Source organism: Centroberyx affinis, unplaced genomic scaffold (assembly GCF_046629955.1).
Source record: "Centroberyx affinis isolate AG114_WGS23_722 - 3 ecotype Tasmania unplaced genomic scaffold, CSIRO-AGI_Caff_v1 ptg000046l_1, whole genome shotgun sequence".
Classification (NCBI taxonomy): domain Eukaryota; kingdom Metazoa; phylum Chordata; class Actinopteri; order Beryciformes; family Berycidae; genus Centroberyx; species Centroberyx affinis.
The window spans coordinates 1,002,501-1,017,131 of record NW_027278759.1 but is presented as its reverse complement, the minus strand read 5'-3'; the positions used below and the strand labels follow the sequence as shown (position 1 = coordinate 1,017,131).

Genomic DNA, 14,631 nt, shown 5'->3' with positions numbered 1-14,631 from the left:
CACACACACACACAACTGTTACTTCATTTCAAAACGGCAAAAAAACAAAAAAACAAATCATCTGAGGGAGATATTTTTTACCCGTGGAGCGCTCCAGTTGAGTTTGGGGAAGACACGCCCACCCAGCGCGTTTATGGCCTCCAGCACTTTACAGGTGAATTCTGGGAACTCTGGAGCCTGGCGAACACAAAGCGGCGGCGTCACGACACGCCTCTGCACGCCGAATATGGGATAAACATCTACTTTTTTTTCAAACTGTTACTCGAAAATACTCACTGTGACCGTGGTGGTTGTCTCATCATCTGACCACTAGAGGGGAGGAGAGAGTGAAGCACAGGATGAGAAAGTCAAACAGCAATATGAAGACAAAAACTGAGATGTAACACTTTTTTCCAGATTTAAATGTTTTAAATCTACAAGGGAAAGACAGAAAGCTGGTGTCCTGTCCACCAGGCAACTCTCTCAGTGACATAACGTGCATTTTTGGCAAAGATGTAATTTATTAAATAATTCTACAATATTTAATCTGTGACAAACCACTTTCATTTTATTGAAATGCAATTCATTTTTGTCTTTGTTTTTCTGAGTTTTGCTGCTCCAAAGTCTAAAAAAATGTCAGCTGGTGCAACAACAAAACCACAATAAAAAAGGTTCATTTTCTCAATACAGTTCTTACAGTTATTTTAGACACTACAGTGATTCATTCATTTTTAGTTTTTCAGTAATGGTAAATACAGTGAATGTGCATTATTTAACTACTAGTATAATTTTATACTAGTGCACCACCTGAAATTTTCTGAGAAGTAAGACCAGATATCTAAAAATGAATTAATGCCATTTTAAAAGTTATAAAACAAATATGTAAACACAATACATTCTTCTGGACTTTTCTTCTAGTCAGATTTTTTTTCTCTTTCAAAAACCTTTATCTGTCACCGACCCAAGACGGAAACTTGGAGCTTTTATGGAAAAACTTGAAAATATTTTTAACTTCTGTCGTCTGGCAGTGTTGGAATCCAGTAAAACAAAGCAACATTTTCACTGAGAATAACGCAAAGAAAGAAGACAGAGGTGTGAATCCCACGACTATAACTGGAGAGCGGTTTGTGTGTCCCACCATGGAGGAGAGGAGAGGAGAGGAGGAGAGAGGAGAGGACAGAGGAGAGGAGAGGAGGAGAGGAGAGAGGAGAGGAAAGGAGAGAGGAGAGGAGAGAGGAAAGGACAAAGGAGAGGAGAGGAGAGGAGAGGAGAGGAGGAGAGGACAAAGGAGAGGAGAGGAGAGGAGAGAGGAGAGGAGAGGAGGAGAGGGGAGGAGGAGAGGAAACAAGGAGAGGAGAGGAGAGGAGAGGAGAGGAAAGGAGGAGAGGAGAGGAAAGGAGGAGAGGAGACAAGGATAGGAGAGGAGGAGAGGAGAGGAGACAAGGAGAGGAGGAGAGGAGAGGAGAGGAGAGGAGAGGAGAGGAGGAAGGGGACAAGGAGAGGAGGAGGTTATAAATTCTAGTTTCCACTATTGGAGGAGGTGAATAAAGCTGCTGTGAAGTGAAGAGAGCTTCCTGGTGGAGACGTGACCTCACTTCCTCTTCCTGTACCTGGATGTCTTCCTCTGCGTCCGAGTCGCTGCTGTTGGTGTGAGTCCGCTGTGTGTTGTGATCGCTGCAGGAGGAGAAACCACATCACAACCTGACAGCTCACTGCAGTCCTGGAGGACTTCACTACCCACAAGTCCTCTTCTTCGTAGTGTGTGTGCATGTGTGTGTGTGTGTGTGTGTGTGGGGGGGGGGGGTGCATGTGTGTGTCTTTAGGTTATGTTTTTTGTGTGTGTGTATGTCTTAGGTTAGATTTGATTTTGTGTGTGTGCGTGTGTGTGTGTGTGTCTTTGGTCCGCATTTGTGTTGTGTGTGTGTGTGTGTGTGTGTGTCTCACCTCCCAGAGACTACCAGTGTTCCATCGTCCAGTAAATAGTCTATTACATTCTGAGGCAGTGGGAGAATCAGACTGGAAAATAGATAAACAAATTAAATAATAATAGTAATAATAATAATAATAACAGAAGACAACAGACAGATTAAGGACTGACTGTAAACAACAAGCTGCTCTGCCTCCTGTTGTCAAACATGATTATTATTATTAGAATTTATGTTACACATAATAATTGCCGTTATAATTGCTGCTAAACATGATAATTACAATTATAATTGATGTTAAACATAATAAGTACAGTTATAATTGATGCTAAACATGATAATTACAGTTATAATTGATGCTAAACATGATAATTACACTGATAATTCCCCTGAAGAAGAAGCTGCACCTTGTTTCTGTCCTGCTAGCTAACGTTAGCCGCGGCAGCTAGCTAGCTTAGCTTCATTTCACAACAACAACAACAATATTTCCCAGACGTTGTGTACCAAGTATCGGTGTTTACCTTTTAATCGTATGTTTCTTGAATATCGGATACCAGACCGAAAACTGACAGTTGACAACTTGCTCCTTCTTCATGCTGCAGTTCCTGTAACGGAAGTGTGTCCATCGGTAAATACATCCCCATCGTGTTGCTACATTTGGTTCCGCATCGTCGTTGTGCGCCTCCAGCGGACGCATGTTAAGAAGCAACAATATTCTCTGTTTGAATTACATTACATTACATTGCAATACATTACAATTCAATCGTAAAGAGAGTATATATTGATCGCTGTAATGATGCGATAGATGTTTTTCTCTCATAGGGGGACGTCTTTCTGAGGTGCACGTGTAGGCGTGACTGTACCACTGAGTTGTAGTCGAAGATCGCCTATAGAGACGAGCAGTCACTCAATAGTATAAAAACAAAACAAAATGTATAGATGTACGACTACTTGGCTAGGTAGCAACCGAACAGTTAGCAAACATAGCTGTTAACATTACATACTGTACATACGCACTTTTACAACAATACGTTTTATTATAAAATGCCATGGTATATGATGTCTTACAGTCATACAGATATATATATATATATATATATATCAACATAGCCTATATAACAGATTTCTGCTCTACATTTGTGCAAAAAACTTGTCACGAAGATAATGATCACGTAAGATTACTACTTTTCTACCAACCCCGAGAGCAGACTCTGGTGACGTTTGCGGTACCCGGAAGTGGCTGCGGAGTGAGACCTCACTACTTTTTCACCCTCTCTGCTGCTACTAATAGACGGTTGGACTTTCACGTGAGTTAAGTTTAAAGTTTTCCCATTTTTAATTTATTATTTAAAGTTTGAAATAATCCGGATTAGATTTAATGCTGGTCTAAACCGTAAAGTACTCCCCGTTTACTGAATAAGGGGAAAACAATCTGTGAGTTTGCTGGGGGAAAGTTGCATTGATTTGGTTGGATTGCCGGTAGCTAATGTAGCAACTAACCACAAACGTTATTTATTCCTATCAGTTAAATCAAAATGGTGGATATCTCTTTGTATTTTGTCTTTTTCTTCAGTCGAGCTTGTGTTGAATCGTGTTGTTTGGTGTTAACGATCTCTGACTCGACATTAAACTGTTTTTTTTCCTTCAGTTTTTTAGATGAAAATGAGCAGCACGGACGAACCGAAGTCGACTACCGTCCCTCACATAGTGAAGGAAGAGGTAAATCAGGTTTTTCATTAAACTCTGTTTCTGAATAAACTGCCATGACAGCTGCGTTACGTTATGCTGCCTTCAGGTGCTCCTCGTAAACTCCGACTCCTAGCGCTAAAGTGCCGCTAGATGGCGTGCAAAATTCGGAGAGGTCTATAACGAGAAAACTTAAGTTATCCAAACAGATGTACGTAATCCTTTACTTGTCTACTTTCACTGTGCTGGCATATGCTACATCTCCTCTGCACAAATAAACTTTAAAGACAAGTTTACCCCCAAATCCCCATTGTAGCGTAATCAAAGATGGCCGACAGATGCCTCGACTTCTTCGCAGGTACTGTGCTTCCGAGCCGACGGTGGTCGAAAGGTTGACTGCAATAATCGTGTTTTATGATCAGCGAAATGAGCGATTTAAGAAGCATAGTAGGCGAAGCGGCATCACTTGTCGGCCATCTTTGATTTTGTTACGACTAAGGATCCTGGATCAGCGTTTCCTTCCTCCCAGGTCTTAGTATCATGTAGATTTTACCCTCAAAGTTCCAATAAGGTCTTTCGTTTTCCCCCAAAATGCCGCTTTCGGGAACTCAGAGCTAAAGCTAATGCTAGCTTGTGGTTGACGTTTCTACGCTGCTTCATGCAGCCCTTCAGAATAAAAGTCCCTCGGCAATATACCAAAAGCCTGTGAAAGAGAAGGAGTGCGCACGATACTTTGCGGGTTAAGAAACTAGCAAAATACAAACTTTACTGTCATTCAGAACTTGCTTCTTACCCCGCAATGTATCCTGCGCACTTCTGTACTACCGTATTTCCTCTAATATTGGCCCGGGCCTTTATTTCCCTCAGCTGCAGAGGGTACCAGGCCTTTATTGGAAGCAGGCTTATATTAGAGACAGGCCTTTATTTCTAATTCCCTCTGTTTGATAAGTATATTTGCTCATATTTTAGTACGAAGCCTCCTTGTTTTCTGATCTGCTTCTGTTGGGGTTCGTTAGGTAGCCGTTTTTTTGTTACTGCGACGCATTACGATAATTACGGTAATCGAAGACGGCACGCTCCAGAGACTTCCGCCGGCCGAGCCGTCTTGTGGCACTTGTACGTTACTATAAACTACAGTTACATTATATAACAGGCACCAGGAGTTTACCGGTATCCACCGTTGTTTTTTCCTTTGTTTTTTTCTCCGGCCTGTATTTGGGGCCGGCCTTTATTTGTTTGTGTCGACCATGGCCCCGGACATTATCGGAGACCCTGCTTTTAATTGACTACCGGCCATTTAATTGACTACCGGCCACTATTAGAGGAAATACGGTATTTTCGGTTTTGTATCTGATATTGAAGAAGCATACGCTGAAAAGATAAACACCTCTTCTTAATACACAAACTCTTGGAAACAGTTTTCTGCTCTCTGTGTTCCAGGTGATGGCAGCAGGGAAATGGGTGAAGCTGGAGAAAACCACATATGTTGACCCTGCTGGAAACACCAGGTACTGTACTATTACACTATTACCGTTATTACTATTACTGAAATGACTTTGAAAGCATCGATAACCCCCCCCCTTGTCTTCCTTCACCAGAACCTGGGAGAGTGTGAAAAGGACGACGAGACAAACCACCACAGAGGCAGACGGTGAGTGTCTGCACAGTGAATTTAAACACATTTATTTATTCACACGTGTGTCACTGTTATGGGCTGTCTGGTCGCTCTTTCCTCTGCCGCACAGGAAGTGATGCGTTTTACGTTTCTGCTTTGTTAGTTTTGGAATAAACAGAAGAAGAAGAACTGGGTAGTTAGCATGAGCAGCGATAGCCACCATGGCTGAACAGACAGAGAAAAGAGAGAAACTCAAACTGCATCAAGAGGAAAATCCAAGGCCCCGCCCGCACTGTTTGATTGACAGGTGACTGACTGACAACAAAGATGTCTAACGCAGAGTTCCCTGTCTGGTTTCAGGAGTGGGGATCATCGCTCTGCTGAAGCGGACTCTGCACAAAGACTGTGTCGTGATGGTGAAGCAGTTCCGTCCTCCGATGGGAAGTTTCACTCTGGAGTTTCCTGCAGGTCTCTCTCCTCTCCAAACTCTACATTTATATTTCTATTCATATTAGCAGAAGGATGATAGATAGATAGATAGATAGATAGATAGATAGATAGATAGATACCTTTATTGTCACTGTACGAGTACAATGAAATGTCGTTTGGAGCAAGCCTATAGATGCCTAATTAAGGATAAAAACTATAAGAAAATATAAACACTATAGAGTATAAGATACAAAAATATAAAATAGATAAAAACGAAATAATACTGTATATGCACAGAATAAAAGAGTGAAATGTCCGGTACTGGGAGCAAGTGGAGCCAGTAATGCAGCATAGTTGGAGAGATATTGCATAGAACAGATTGAAATAAATAGAGGAACAGTTACCGGCGTTGATAAATAATTCCATTATTGCACTTGAACAGAAGTAGGATGACTAGTAAACAGTCACAGTGGTTGAGATATAATACAGTCAGTGCCAGTAGAAACTGTGTTTAAATGTGTGTGATGTAGCTGAGGTCCAGATTCAGTTGATCTGTCCTTCCAGTTATTTCTGCCTCAAACACTTAACTGTATTTTTACTTCAACAGGAGCATGAGAAAGAGCAAACAAAACAATCCCTCCCCTTTAATAAATGAAGCCCTTCCCTATGTTGTTTGAATCTACTTTCAAAGCCTTTGACAAGGCATTTTGACAACAAATTAGACGGTCAAGTTTATTATTTTGATGATTGTTTGTCAGATCAGGAGTTCAGTTGAGCGTCATCTCACTTCATTTGGCACTAACCAATAATTCTCTTCACTCTCTCATATCTGCAGACTTTTCTCATTTGACAAGTTTGTGAAAATGAATGGATGGCCTTGAAAGTACTTGATTTGTTTTTATTTTTTAAAGCACCCAAATTCATCAATACGAAATTTTGAACACTTGAAATTCACCAAACACCTTGAAAGTCAATGGAAGTCATTGAATTTGATATCCGGCTGAGTGTAACGCATGCCATGTAGTTTCTTCAGGCTCAGATCCAGCTCACATCTTTCCTGTCATTCTCCAGACAGAGAGACAGAAGAATATCTCCAAAAAAAAAGAGTCCAACCCACTAGGGCTGAACAATTAATCAAAATTTTATCAAAATCGCAATATGGCCTACTGCAATTTTCAAATCGCAGGAGGTGCAATATTTGTTAAAGGTGAAATGTGTCAAAATACCATTTTAAATGAAATATTGTGGTGCTGCAGAGATGTCCTGGCCTACACATCATACTCTACAGACTTAAGAAAACATCTTTGTTTGGTACAGATCCCCGCAAAAATCACACCATAATCATTTTAATACGTTTTTCAATGAAAATGAGAATAATGATGTAAAAATTATCATTCCCTCTAAAATCGCAAATCATATCGCAATTGCAATATCTGTCAAAATAATCGCAATTATATATTTTTTCAAAATCGTTCAGTCCTAGTTTCTGTTTCTGTGTTTCTGTTTCTGAGCTTTCTGCTGTTTCATCATCCAGGTCTGATTGACGAGGGGGAGAGCGCCGAGACGGCCGCACTGAGGGAGCTGAAGGAAGAGACCGGCTACAAAGGAGAGGTGGTGGGAGTCACTCCAGGTATTACACACACACACACACACACACACACACACACACACACACACACACACACACACACACATACACACACACACACACACACGTAAACACACACTTGCTTGCATTAGCAGTGTTGGCTATATCTTATCTCCTGTGTGTGTTTGTGTGGTTCAGACTTTGTTCTGACCCAGATCGCACTGTCCTCATTTTTATCTTACAAAACTGAAAATACAATGTGAAAGAACTGAGTATGTATGCGATGTGAAAATAAATTAAAATATAGAGATATTTGCAATATATAACAAATGAGAAAATATGAGAATATGGAAAAAAATATGGGAATTTGATATGGCAATATTCTCCATCTAGAAGGCATTCTGACAACACAAACCTCCTACTGAACAATCCTCCAACTTGCTTTTGCACCCAAACGCCTCACTCCTGTCACTTCAGTTTGAAGTGAAATTGATTTCTTCACCCAAACAGACACTTAGGATTTAGAATAAAGTCTCTATGTCTGTTACTTTCATAGTTGTGGTTAAAAGAACAATAATTATCTAATGGCAGAAATCCCAGATCAGGACTGTTCACCACATGTCATGGAAATCTGTTCAGAACTTGTTGTGAAATCCTGCTGACAGACAGACTGACAGAAGAAGTAACTAAAATCGCAGTATATAATTATACATGATTATTTGTCCTAGAAAGATGCTATATACATAAAGTTTGTGATTGTTTGTATTATTATTATCAAAGTTCCCACTGGTCATGGAATTCCTGGAATATCATGGAATTACATTTTCTGGGGAAGTTGGGGAATATCAGGGGGGGTTGTTGTTGTTGTTGTTGTTGTTGTGGCTGCAGTGACCGGTCTGATTATTGTTGTTGTTGCTGTTGCCGTAGTAACGTGTCTAGACCCCGGTCTGTCAAACTGCACCACTCAGATGGTTCTGGTCAACATCAATGGAGACGATGTAGAGAACATCAACCCAACACAACAGCTGGGTGAGGAGACAAGCAGGACTCATTCATTCACTCACCTGTTCATTCATTCACTCACTCATTCATTCACTCACCTGTTCATTCATTCACTCATTCATTCACTCACCTGTTCAGTCATTCACTCACCTGTTCATTCATTCACTCACTCATTCATTCACTCACCTGTTCATTCACTCACCTGTTCATTCATTCACTCATTCATTCACTCACCCGTTCATTCACTCACCTGTTCAGTCATTCACTCACCTGTTCATTCACTCATTCATTTACTCACCTGTTCATTCACTCACCTGTTCATTCACTCACCTGTTCAGTCATTCACTCACCTGTTCAGTCATTCACTCACCTGTTCATTCACTCACCCTGTTCATTCACTCACTCATTCACTCACCTGTTCATTCACTCACCTGTTCATTCACTCACCTGTTCAGTCATTCACTCACCTGTTCATTCACTCACTCATTCACTCACCTGTTCATTCACTCACTCACCTGTTCATTCACTCACCTGTTCAGTCATTCACTCACCTGTTCATTCGCTTACCTGTTCAGTCATTCACTCACCTGTTCATTCACTCATCTGTTCAGTCATTCACTCACCTGTTCATTCACTCATTCATTCACTCACTCACTCACTCACCCGTTTTATTGATTCAGTAACTCACTCACTCACTCATTAATTCACTCATTAATTCATTCACTCATTCATTCACTTATTCAGTCATTCACTTGCTCACTCACTCATTCACTTGCTCATTCACTCACTCACTCACTCATTCATGTATTCATTCACTTGTTCATGCATTCATTCATTCACTCAGAACAGTTTGTTCATTTGTTCACTCATGCAATCGCTCCTTCATTCACTCATTCATTCACTCTGATTCATTCATTCATTTAGTAACTTAGTCACTCGCTCACTCATTCACCCACTCACTCATTCATTCACTCATTCATTTGCTCAGTCACTCATTCATTCATTCATTCATTCACTCATTCACTTGCTCATTCATTCATTCATTCATTCATTTACTCATTCTTTACCAAATATTACCTGAGGCTCATTTCTATGTTCAGAATATAAACGGATCCTTCATTCAGAACAGTTTCAGTCTCATGTTGATCTCTCTCTCTCTCTCGCTCTCTCTCTCTGTCTCCTCTCTCTCTCTCTGTCTCTCGCTCTCTCTCTCTCTCTCTCTCTCTCTCTCTCTCTCTCTCTCTCTCTCTCTCTCTCTCTCTCTCTCTCTCCTCTCTCTCTCTCCTCAGGTGAAGGAGGTGAGTTTTGTTCAGTTTTTTCTCTCTTAACTATTTCAGAAATTATCTTCTCTCTTTGTGCAAAACATCACACAGCCTTTCTCCTCTTCTCCAGAATTCGTTGAAGTCGTTCTGTTGCCTCTTGATGAATTCCAGACGAAGATAGACGGTGAGGATTTCACTTTTTAATGTTATGATCTTTTTTTTGGGCCTATAAGGATTTTGACTGTTGACACCATTGAATCAGTCACACTCTATACTGCTTAACCATAAAAAATACATTGTGGTGGGAGGGTATATTATATTTTAAAGCAGAATAAAAGTCTATTATATTTGTAACGTTCTCATTGTCACCAATCATTGCCTTTTTTTTGTCTGAATTTAAATTAGTTGTTCTAGAGTGAAATATGTGTTCTACTGTAAGATATTTTATTGTATTGAAAGAAAAAAACTGAAAATAGCTTATGATTCCAGTCAAGAATACAACTTTCAGTCAACAGAGTCGAGACGGACTGAAGAAAAAGCAAAAGTCAGATTTTTCTCCAACGTTAAACAAGACGTTGCAGAAACTGTCTCCCGTAGGAACGAACAGACATCCGGCGTCCCGTGACACAACGAGAAACACGCCTAAAACACGCTAACACCGGTCTGTCTGTCTGTCTGTCTGTCTGTCTGTCTGTCTGTCTTTCTTCCCCCGCAGAGCTGCTGAAGAAGGAGAAGATCGTGGTCGATGCTAAAGTTTACATCTTCGCCATGGGGATGGTCCAGGCCTTCTTCAAGCCCCGGGAGCTGCCTGTCCTCAAACAGTGAGAGAGAGAGAGAGAGAGGAAGAGAGAGGAGAGGGAGAGAGAGAGGAGAGAGAGAGGGAGAGAGAGAGAGAGGGAGAGAGAGAGGAGAGAGAGAGGGAGAGGGAGAGAGAGAGAGGGAGAGAGAGAGGGAGAGAGAGAGAGAGAGAGAGAGGGAGAGAGAGAGGGAGAGGAGAGAGAGAGGGAGGGAGAGAGAGAGAGAGAGAGAGAGGGAGAGAGAGAGAGAGAGAGAGAGAGAGAGAGAGAGAGAGGGAGGAATAGTCTTTTTGTTACATAGGCTTCCTACACAGGTCTGGAAAAGTCTGGAAAAAGAATTTGGTCATCTCCATCTTGTTAAAGCAATATTCCACTTAGTTTTAATATGGAGGTTATTTATTTGAAAAGCAGAATATAATCTCCTCACCAAGATCAGAAGCAGCTGGACCAGTTTGTAGCGTTCAGATTTTTACTCAAACTCATTCAGACTCTACAAACTCGTCCAGCTGCATCTGATCTCGTGAGTAGTTTATATTCTGGTTTTCATGGCGGTCAAGAGCCGAATAAACCCCGTGTTAAAACTAAGTGTGAAAAAGTTTGGGAAAAATATGGAAAAACATTGTTGTGCCGTCCCGAAGTACGAAAAAAAAAGACACATTTACTGTAATTTTAGACCCCGGTCACCTCACATGTTTTGATATTTGTTGCTGAGATGAATAATCTTCATCTAGAGAGTGAGTTGGGGGGAAACCTCTGCCTGCTTAAATCATACTGAACCCCAAAATCTTCCAATCAAATCAAGAAATGAAAGTATTGGAGAAGACCACGGGGTTTTTCTGGTCTGCGTTAAGCTGCAGATCAGAGGTTCATCCAGTGAGAATCATGCAACATTTAGTCTCATCCCTTCACATGTAATCCAGACCAATCCAGTGTGGAGGAACTAGCATGCACCTTAAAGTCACATCTGCCTTTTACAAGTGGGGAAAAGGTCACTTCCTGATTTTTATGAGATATTCCAAGTATTAGGGCTGGGCGATAATTCAATATTATCGTTTATCGTCTTTCAGTGGAATCATATTGTGATGATATGAAGATATTTTGATATCGTGACACATTTCTGCTGTCTGAATTGATGATGACAAGCAAATTTTACTTAAAAACTCTGATAAAATGAGGTATGGTAGGAATATTAATTGAATATTTCTGTTTTGTTTGACATCACACCTAACATCACCATTCGGTTCAATGAGATGAACATTCATTTGATTATTTAACATGAACGATATCGTGATATATATTGATATCGAGAAAAATCCTTTTGATTATCATGATATTGATTTCAACCATATCGCCCAGCCCTACCAAGTATGATAGTATCAAATTTGATAGGATTTTTTAATGTAATAATAACTGTGATTGTGAAACATTCCTAATCCGTGCTAACATGCTGTTTTGCTGAGTTAAGGGAAAAATGCTCCCTGAAACACTTTGACACTGTTAAAAATCTGCTATCGGTGATGCACTTTGCACTCCTGGGTCTTTTCTTTCTTCTTCTGTGGAGTTTGATATGAGAAAATGTTTCAGGATGTAAAACCTCAGCGGTAAACGTCAGGTTTTGGTGTCAGTCCCTCAGAATCAAAGAGCGAGGGCTTCTTTCTAGAGCCGCCATTTTTGCACCGAGAGACGTTCAACAATCATACAGGAGAGATCCATCATAGAAGAGGAGAGAGACCAGTTTCTCCACCCACAGGAGCAGGAGAGAGACCAGCATGCACTGCAGCAGAGAGACAGGAAACTCTCGCTCTGCCGTCACTCTCTCCTCTTGCGTGTAAAAATCCAGCTGGAGCTCGCCTGTTCTCTGGAGGTTGTTGAAAGGCATTCTGGGAAATGTAGGAAATCACTAACTGCAGTAGAAGAAGACGAGGCAGTTAGTGAGGGAAAGTGGGTTCACCAAGAAAGTAAATTACAATACTTCATCACTAAATAACTCCTGGAATGTATTGATGATGTTTAACAGTGAAAATAAGGATCTGAGGTGGATTTTCTTCCTTTAACTCCACTGTAAAGCACAGCAGAGGCACTGTGTTGAAAAAGACTAACAGATAAATGGGAAATACTCCTTTCTGTACGAGTAACTCGACACTGATACTGTACTGAACTAACAACTAGAAATAACTGAATTGAAAGAATAAACGTGATACTGACTTTGCTCTTATCTGAATCTTTTCTTTCTCTCTCACACACCTCATGTCGGCGAGTTTGACGGTTCCCAAGCTGGGGTCCTGGGACCTCCAGGGGGTCTTGAGGAACAGTTTCATTTCACTGTTAGTTTGCACCCGTGAAGTTAGTCCAATCAGAGAGTTTAAAAGGACTGTTTTGATCGTAGGTTTCACTTTACCCACTGTTATCTCCCTACCTACAGCATAGACCGGTGGTTCTCAACGTGGGGTCCGGGGACCACCAGGGGTCCTTGAGGGGGTTCCAGGGGCAAATTGATGAATTGTTAAACTTCACTCCATTATTTCATTTACAAGAAGTTAACACAATTAGAGAAGGTAGAAGAATGACTGTTTTGATCATAGTTTCTCTGTTATCTCTCTACCTACAATACAGACAGTCATGGAGTTCTGGACAAAATCAAATCTGACAATAAAAATATTCTCAGATTTGGGTCTGAGAGACAAAATCTCATCAAATGGGATCTGTGGCCCTAATGTGGACTAAATTAGGGGTCCTTGATATGAAAAAGGTTGAGAATCACTGGCATTGACAGTTCTGTATTCTGTACAAAGTCATAACTGACAACAAAATTAAGAGACCACTGCAAAATTATCAGTTTCTCTGGTTTTACTATTTATAGGTATGTGTTTGAGTAAAATGAGTAAAATTAATATTTTTGTTTTATTTTATAAACTACTGACAACATTTCTCCCAAATTCCAAATAAAAATATTGTCATTTAGAGCATTTATTTGGAGAACAGACAACTGCAGACAACTGGTCAAAATAACAAAAAAGATGCAGTGTTTTCAGACCTCGAATAATGCAAAGAAAACAAGTTCATATTCATTTTTAAACAACACAATACACACATATATATATATATGTGTGTGTGTGTGTAAGGTATATATATATATATATATACATACATACATACACATACACATATATATGTGTATATATATAACTTTACATATACAAAGTTTGGGAAATCTCTACATTACTGGTTTTTATTCAGGTATTTACGCCTTTTGGGCGAAGGGGGGCGCTGAAGAAACTAACGGGTCATGATAAACCTGTGCGGGATCCCACGAAGAAGAAGAAGATCTCCAGTAGCCAATCATGTGGCTCGGCAACAACACAAACTTCAGTACCAAGAAACTACAAACAGTTAGCTAGCTGGGGAAGCAATTTTCAAAGCAGCAAACAAAACAAAACCCAAAGTTAGTTTATTAAACAAGTGAACACGGTTGGCTCGAGTCGCGCGAATATTCTGACAGCGAGAAGTAAGTTATCAAGATAAACGACGAGCTCACGGTAGAGTTTGCTAGCTCGCAGTAGCCAGTGGAGTTGTTATGCTAAGTAACAGTTTGTAGCTTCAGCAGACTCTCAGGTGAATCCTGGGTTTATTTGTTTTTACTGAAAGACAGATGTGGACGATACGTTTGGGAGAAAGTTAGCAGCGACCTGAGGATGGAGCTGGCTGTTAAAGGTAAGGCGGCTCTGTCTGTCTGTCTGTCTGTCTGTCTGTTTGTTTGTGGAGCACGGTTAACCATGCTGGGTTTTTTCCTTGTCTCCCTGTAAAGAGAAATGCATCTACTGCGCTTAGACTGCACTGTAGCTCTGTTTGCTATTAGTCAGTAATACAACAGTACCACTACTTCGTCTTTTATGTTTCTGGTTTATAAGTGCATACATGTCTACCCAGAGGTGGGAGGCTGAATCCACTCCACGATCTCTGAGCTCTACCATAGAAACCAGTGGTGGAAAGTAACTAAGTACATTTACTCAAGTACTGTACTTAAGTACAATTTTGAGGTACTTGTACTTTACTTGAGTATTTCCATTTTATGCTACTTTGTACTTGTACTCCACTACATTTTAGAGGGAAATATTGTACTTTTTGCTCAATTACATTTATTTCACAGCTATAGTTACTAGTTACTTTTCAGATCAATATTTTATATTTAAAACATTTGATCCTTTTTATAAAATAACTATAAAATAGCATTGTTATAGATTAGACTACCCAAAAGTATAGCTAAATTGTTAAGATTAGCTTCATGTTGACAACTTTAAAATGCTGCTTACATGTACATGTATGTCAATAAATCAGTATTAATATTCCA

General features: G+C 40.3%; 3 protein-coding genes across 3 annotated transcripts in view; 2 read left to right on the top strand and 1 right to left on the bottom strand.

The window, feature by feature from the left end:
* Window positions 1-81: 81 nt before the first annotated feature.
* cdc123 (cell division cycle 123 homolog (S. cerevisiae)) lies at window positions 82-2,601 on the bottom strand (the record flags this gene model as incomplete). The annotated part of the gene is made up of 5 exons (XM_071518414.1): window positions 2,426-2,601; window positions 1,924-1,995; window positions 1,590-1,653; window positions 277-309; window positions 82-177 (listed from the first exon to the last, which is right to left on the bottom strand). Coding segments are annotated over exons 1-5 (441 nt in total), but the record flags the coding sequence as incomplete, so codon positions are not given.
* Window positions 2,602-3,181: 580 nt separating this feature from the next.
* nudt5 (nudix (nucleoside diphosphate linked moiety X)-type motif 5) lies at window positions 3,182-10,338 on the top strand. The gene is made up of 10 exons (XM_071518363.1): window positions 3,182-3,211; window positions 3,553-3,623; window positions 5,031-5,098; window positions 5,189-5,241; window positions 5,566-5,673; window positions 7,169-7,264; window positions 8,150-8,251; window positions 9,514-9,522; window positions 9,617-9,670; window positions 10,202-10,338. Exons 2-10 carry the CDS (start codon window positions 3,561-3,563, stop codon window positions 10,309-10,311), a joined length of 663 nt encoding a protein of 220 aa, XP_071374464.1. The 5' UTR covers window positions 3,182-3,211; window positions 3,553-3,560; the 3' UTR covers window positions 10,312-10,338.
* A 3,331-nt stretch (window positions 10,339-13,669) lies between these two features.
* The window catches only part of fbxo18 (F-box DNA helicase 1), a 42,607-nt gene continuing 41,645 nt past the window's right edge, over window positions 13,670-14,631 (top strand). The window contains exon 1 of the mRNA XM_071517872.1: window positions 13,670-13,994. Within this exon, the coding sequence (XP_071373973.1) occupies window positions 13,976-13,994 (19 nt within the window). The 5' untranslated portion in view covers window positions 13,670-13,975. The remainder of the gene's footprint in view (window positions 13,995-14,631) is intronic.

What these genes read in the sequence shown, in the direction of transcription:
- nudt5 (XM_071518363.1), top strand. Translation starts at nt 3,561, where the DNA reads ATGAAAATGAGCAGCACGGACGAACCGAAGTCGACTACCGTCCCTCAC. An exon ending in CTCACATAGTGAAGGAAGAG is followed by an intron (nt 3,624 to 5,030) that starts GTAAATCAGGTT and finishes TCTGTGTTCCAG; the next exon opens with GTGATGGCAGCAGGGAAATG. An exon ending in AACCACCACAGAGGCAGACG is followed by an intron (nt 5,242 to 5,565) that starts GTGAGTGTCTGC and finishes GTCTGGTTTCAG; the next exon opens with GAGTGGGGATCATCGCTCTG.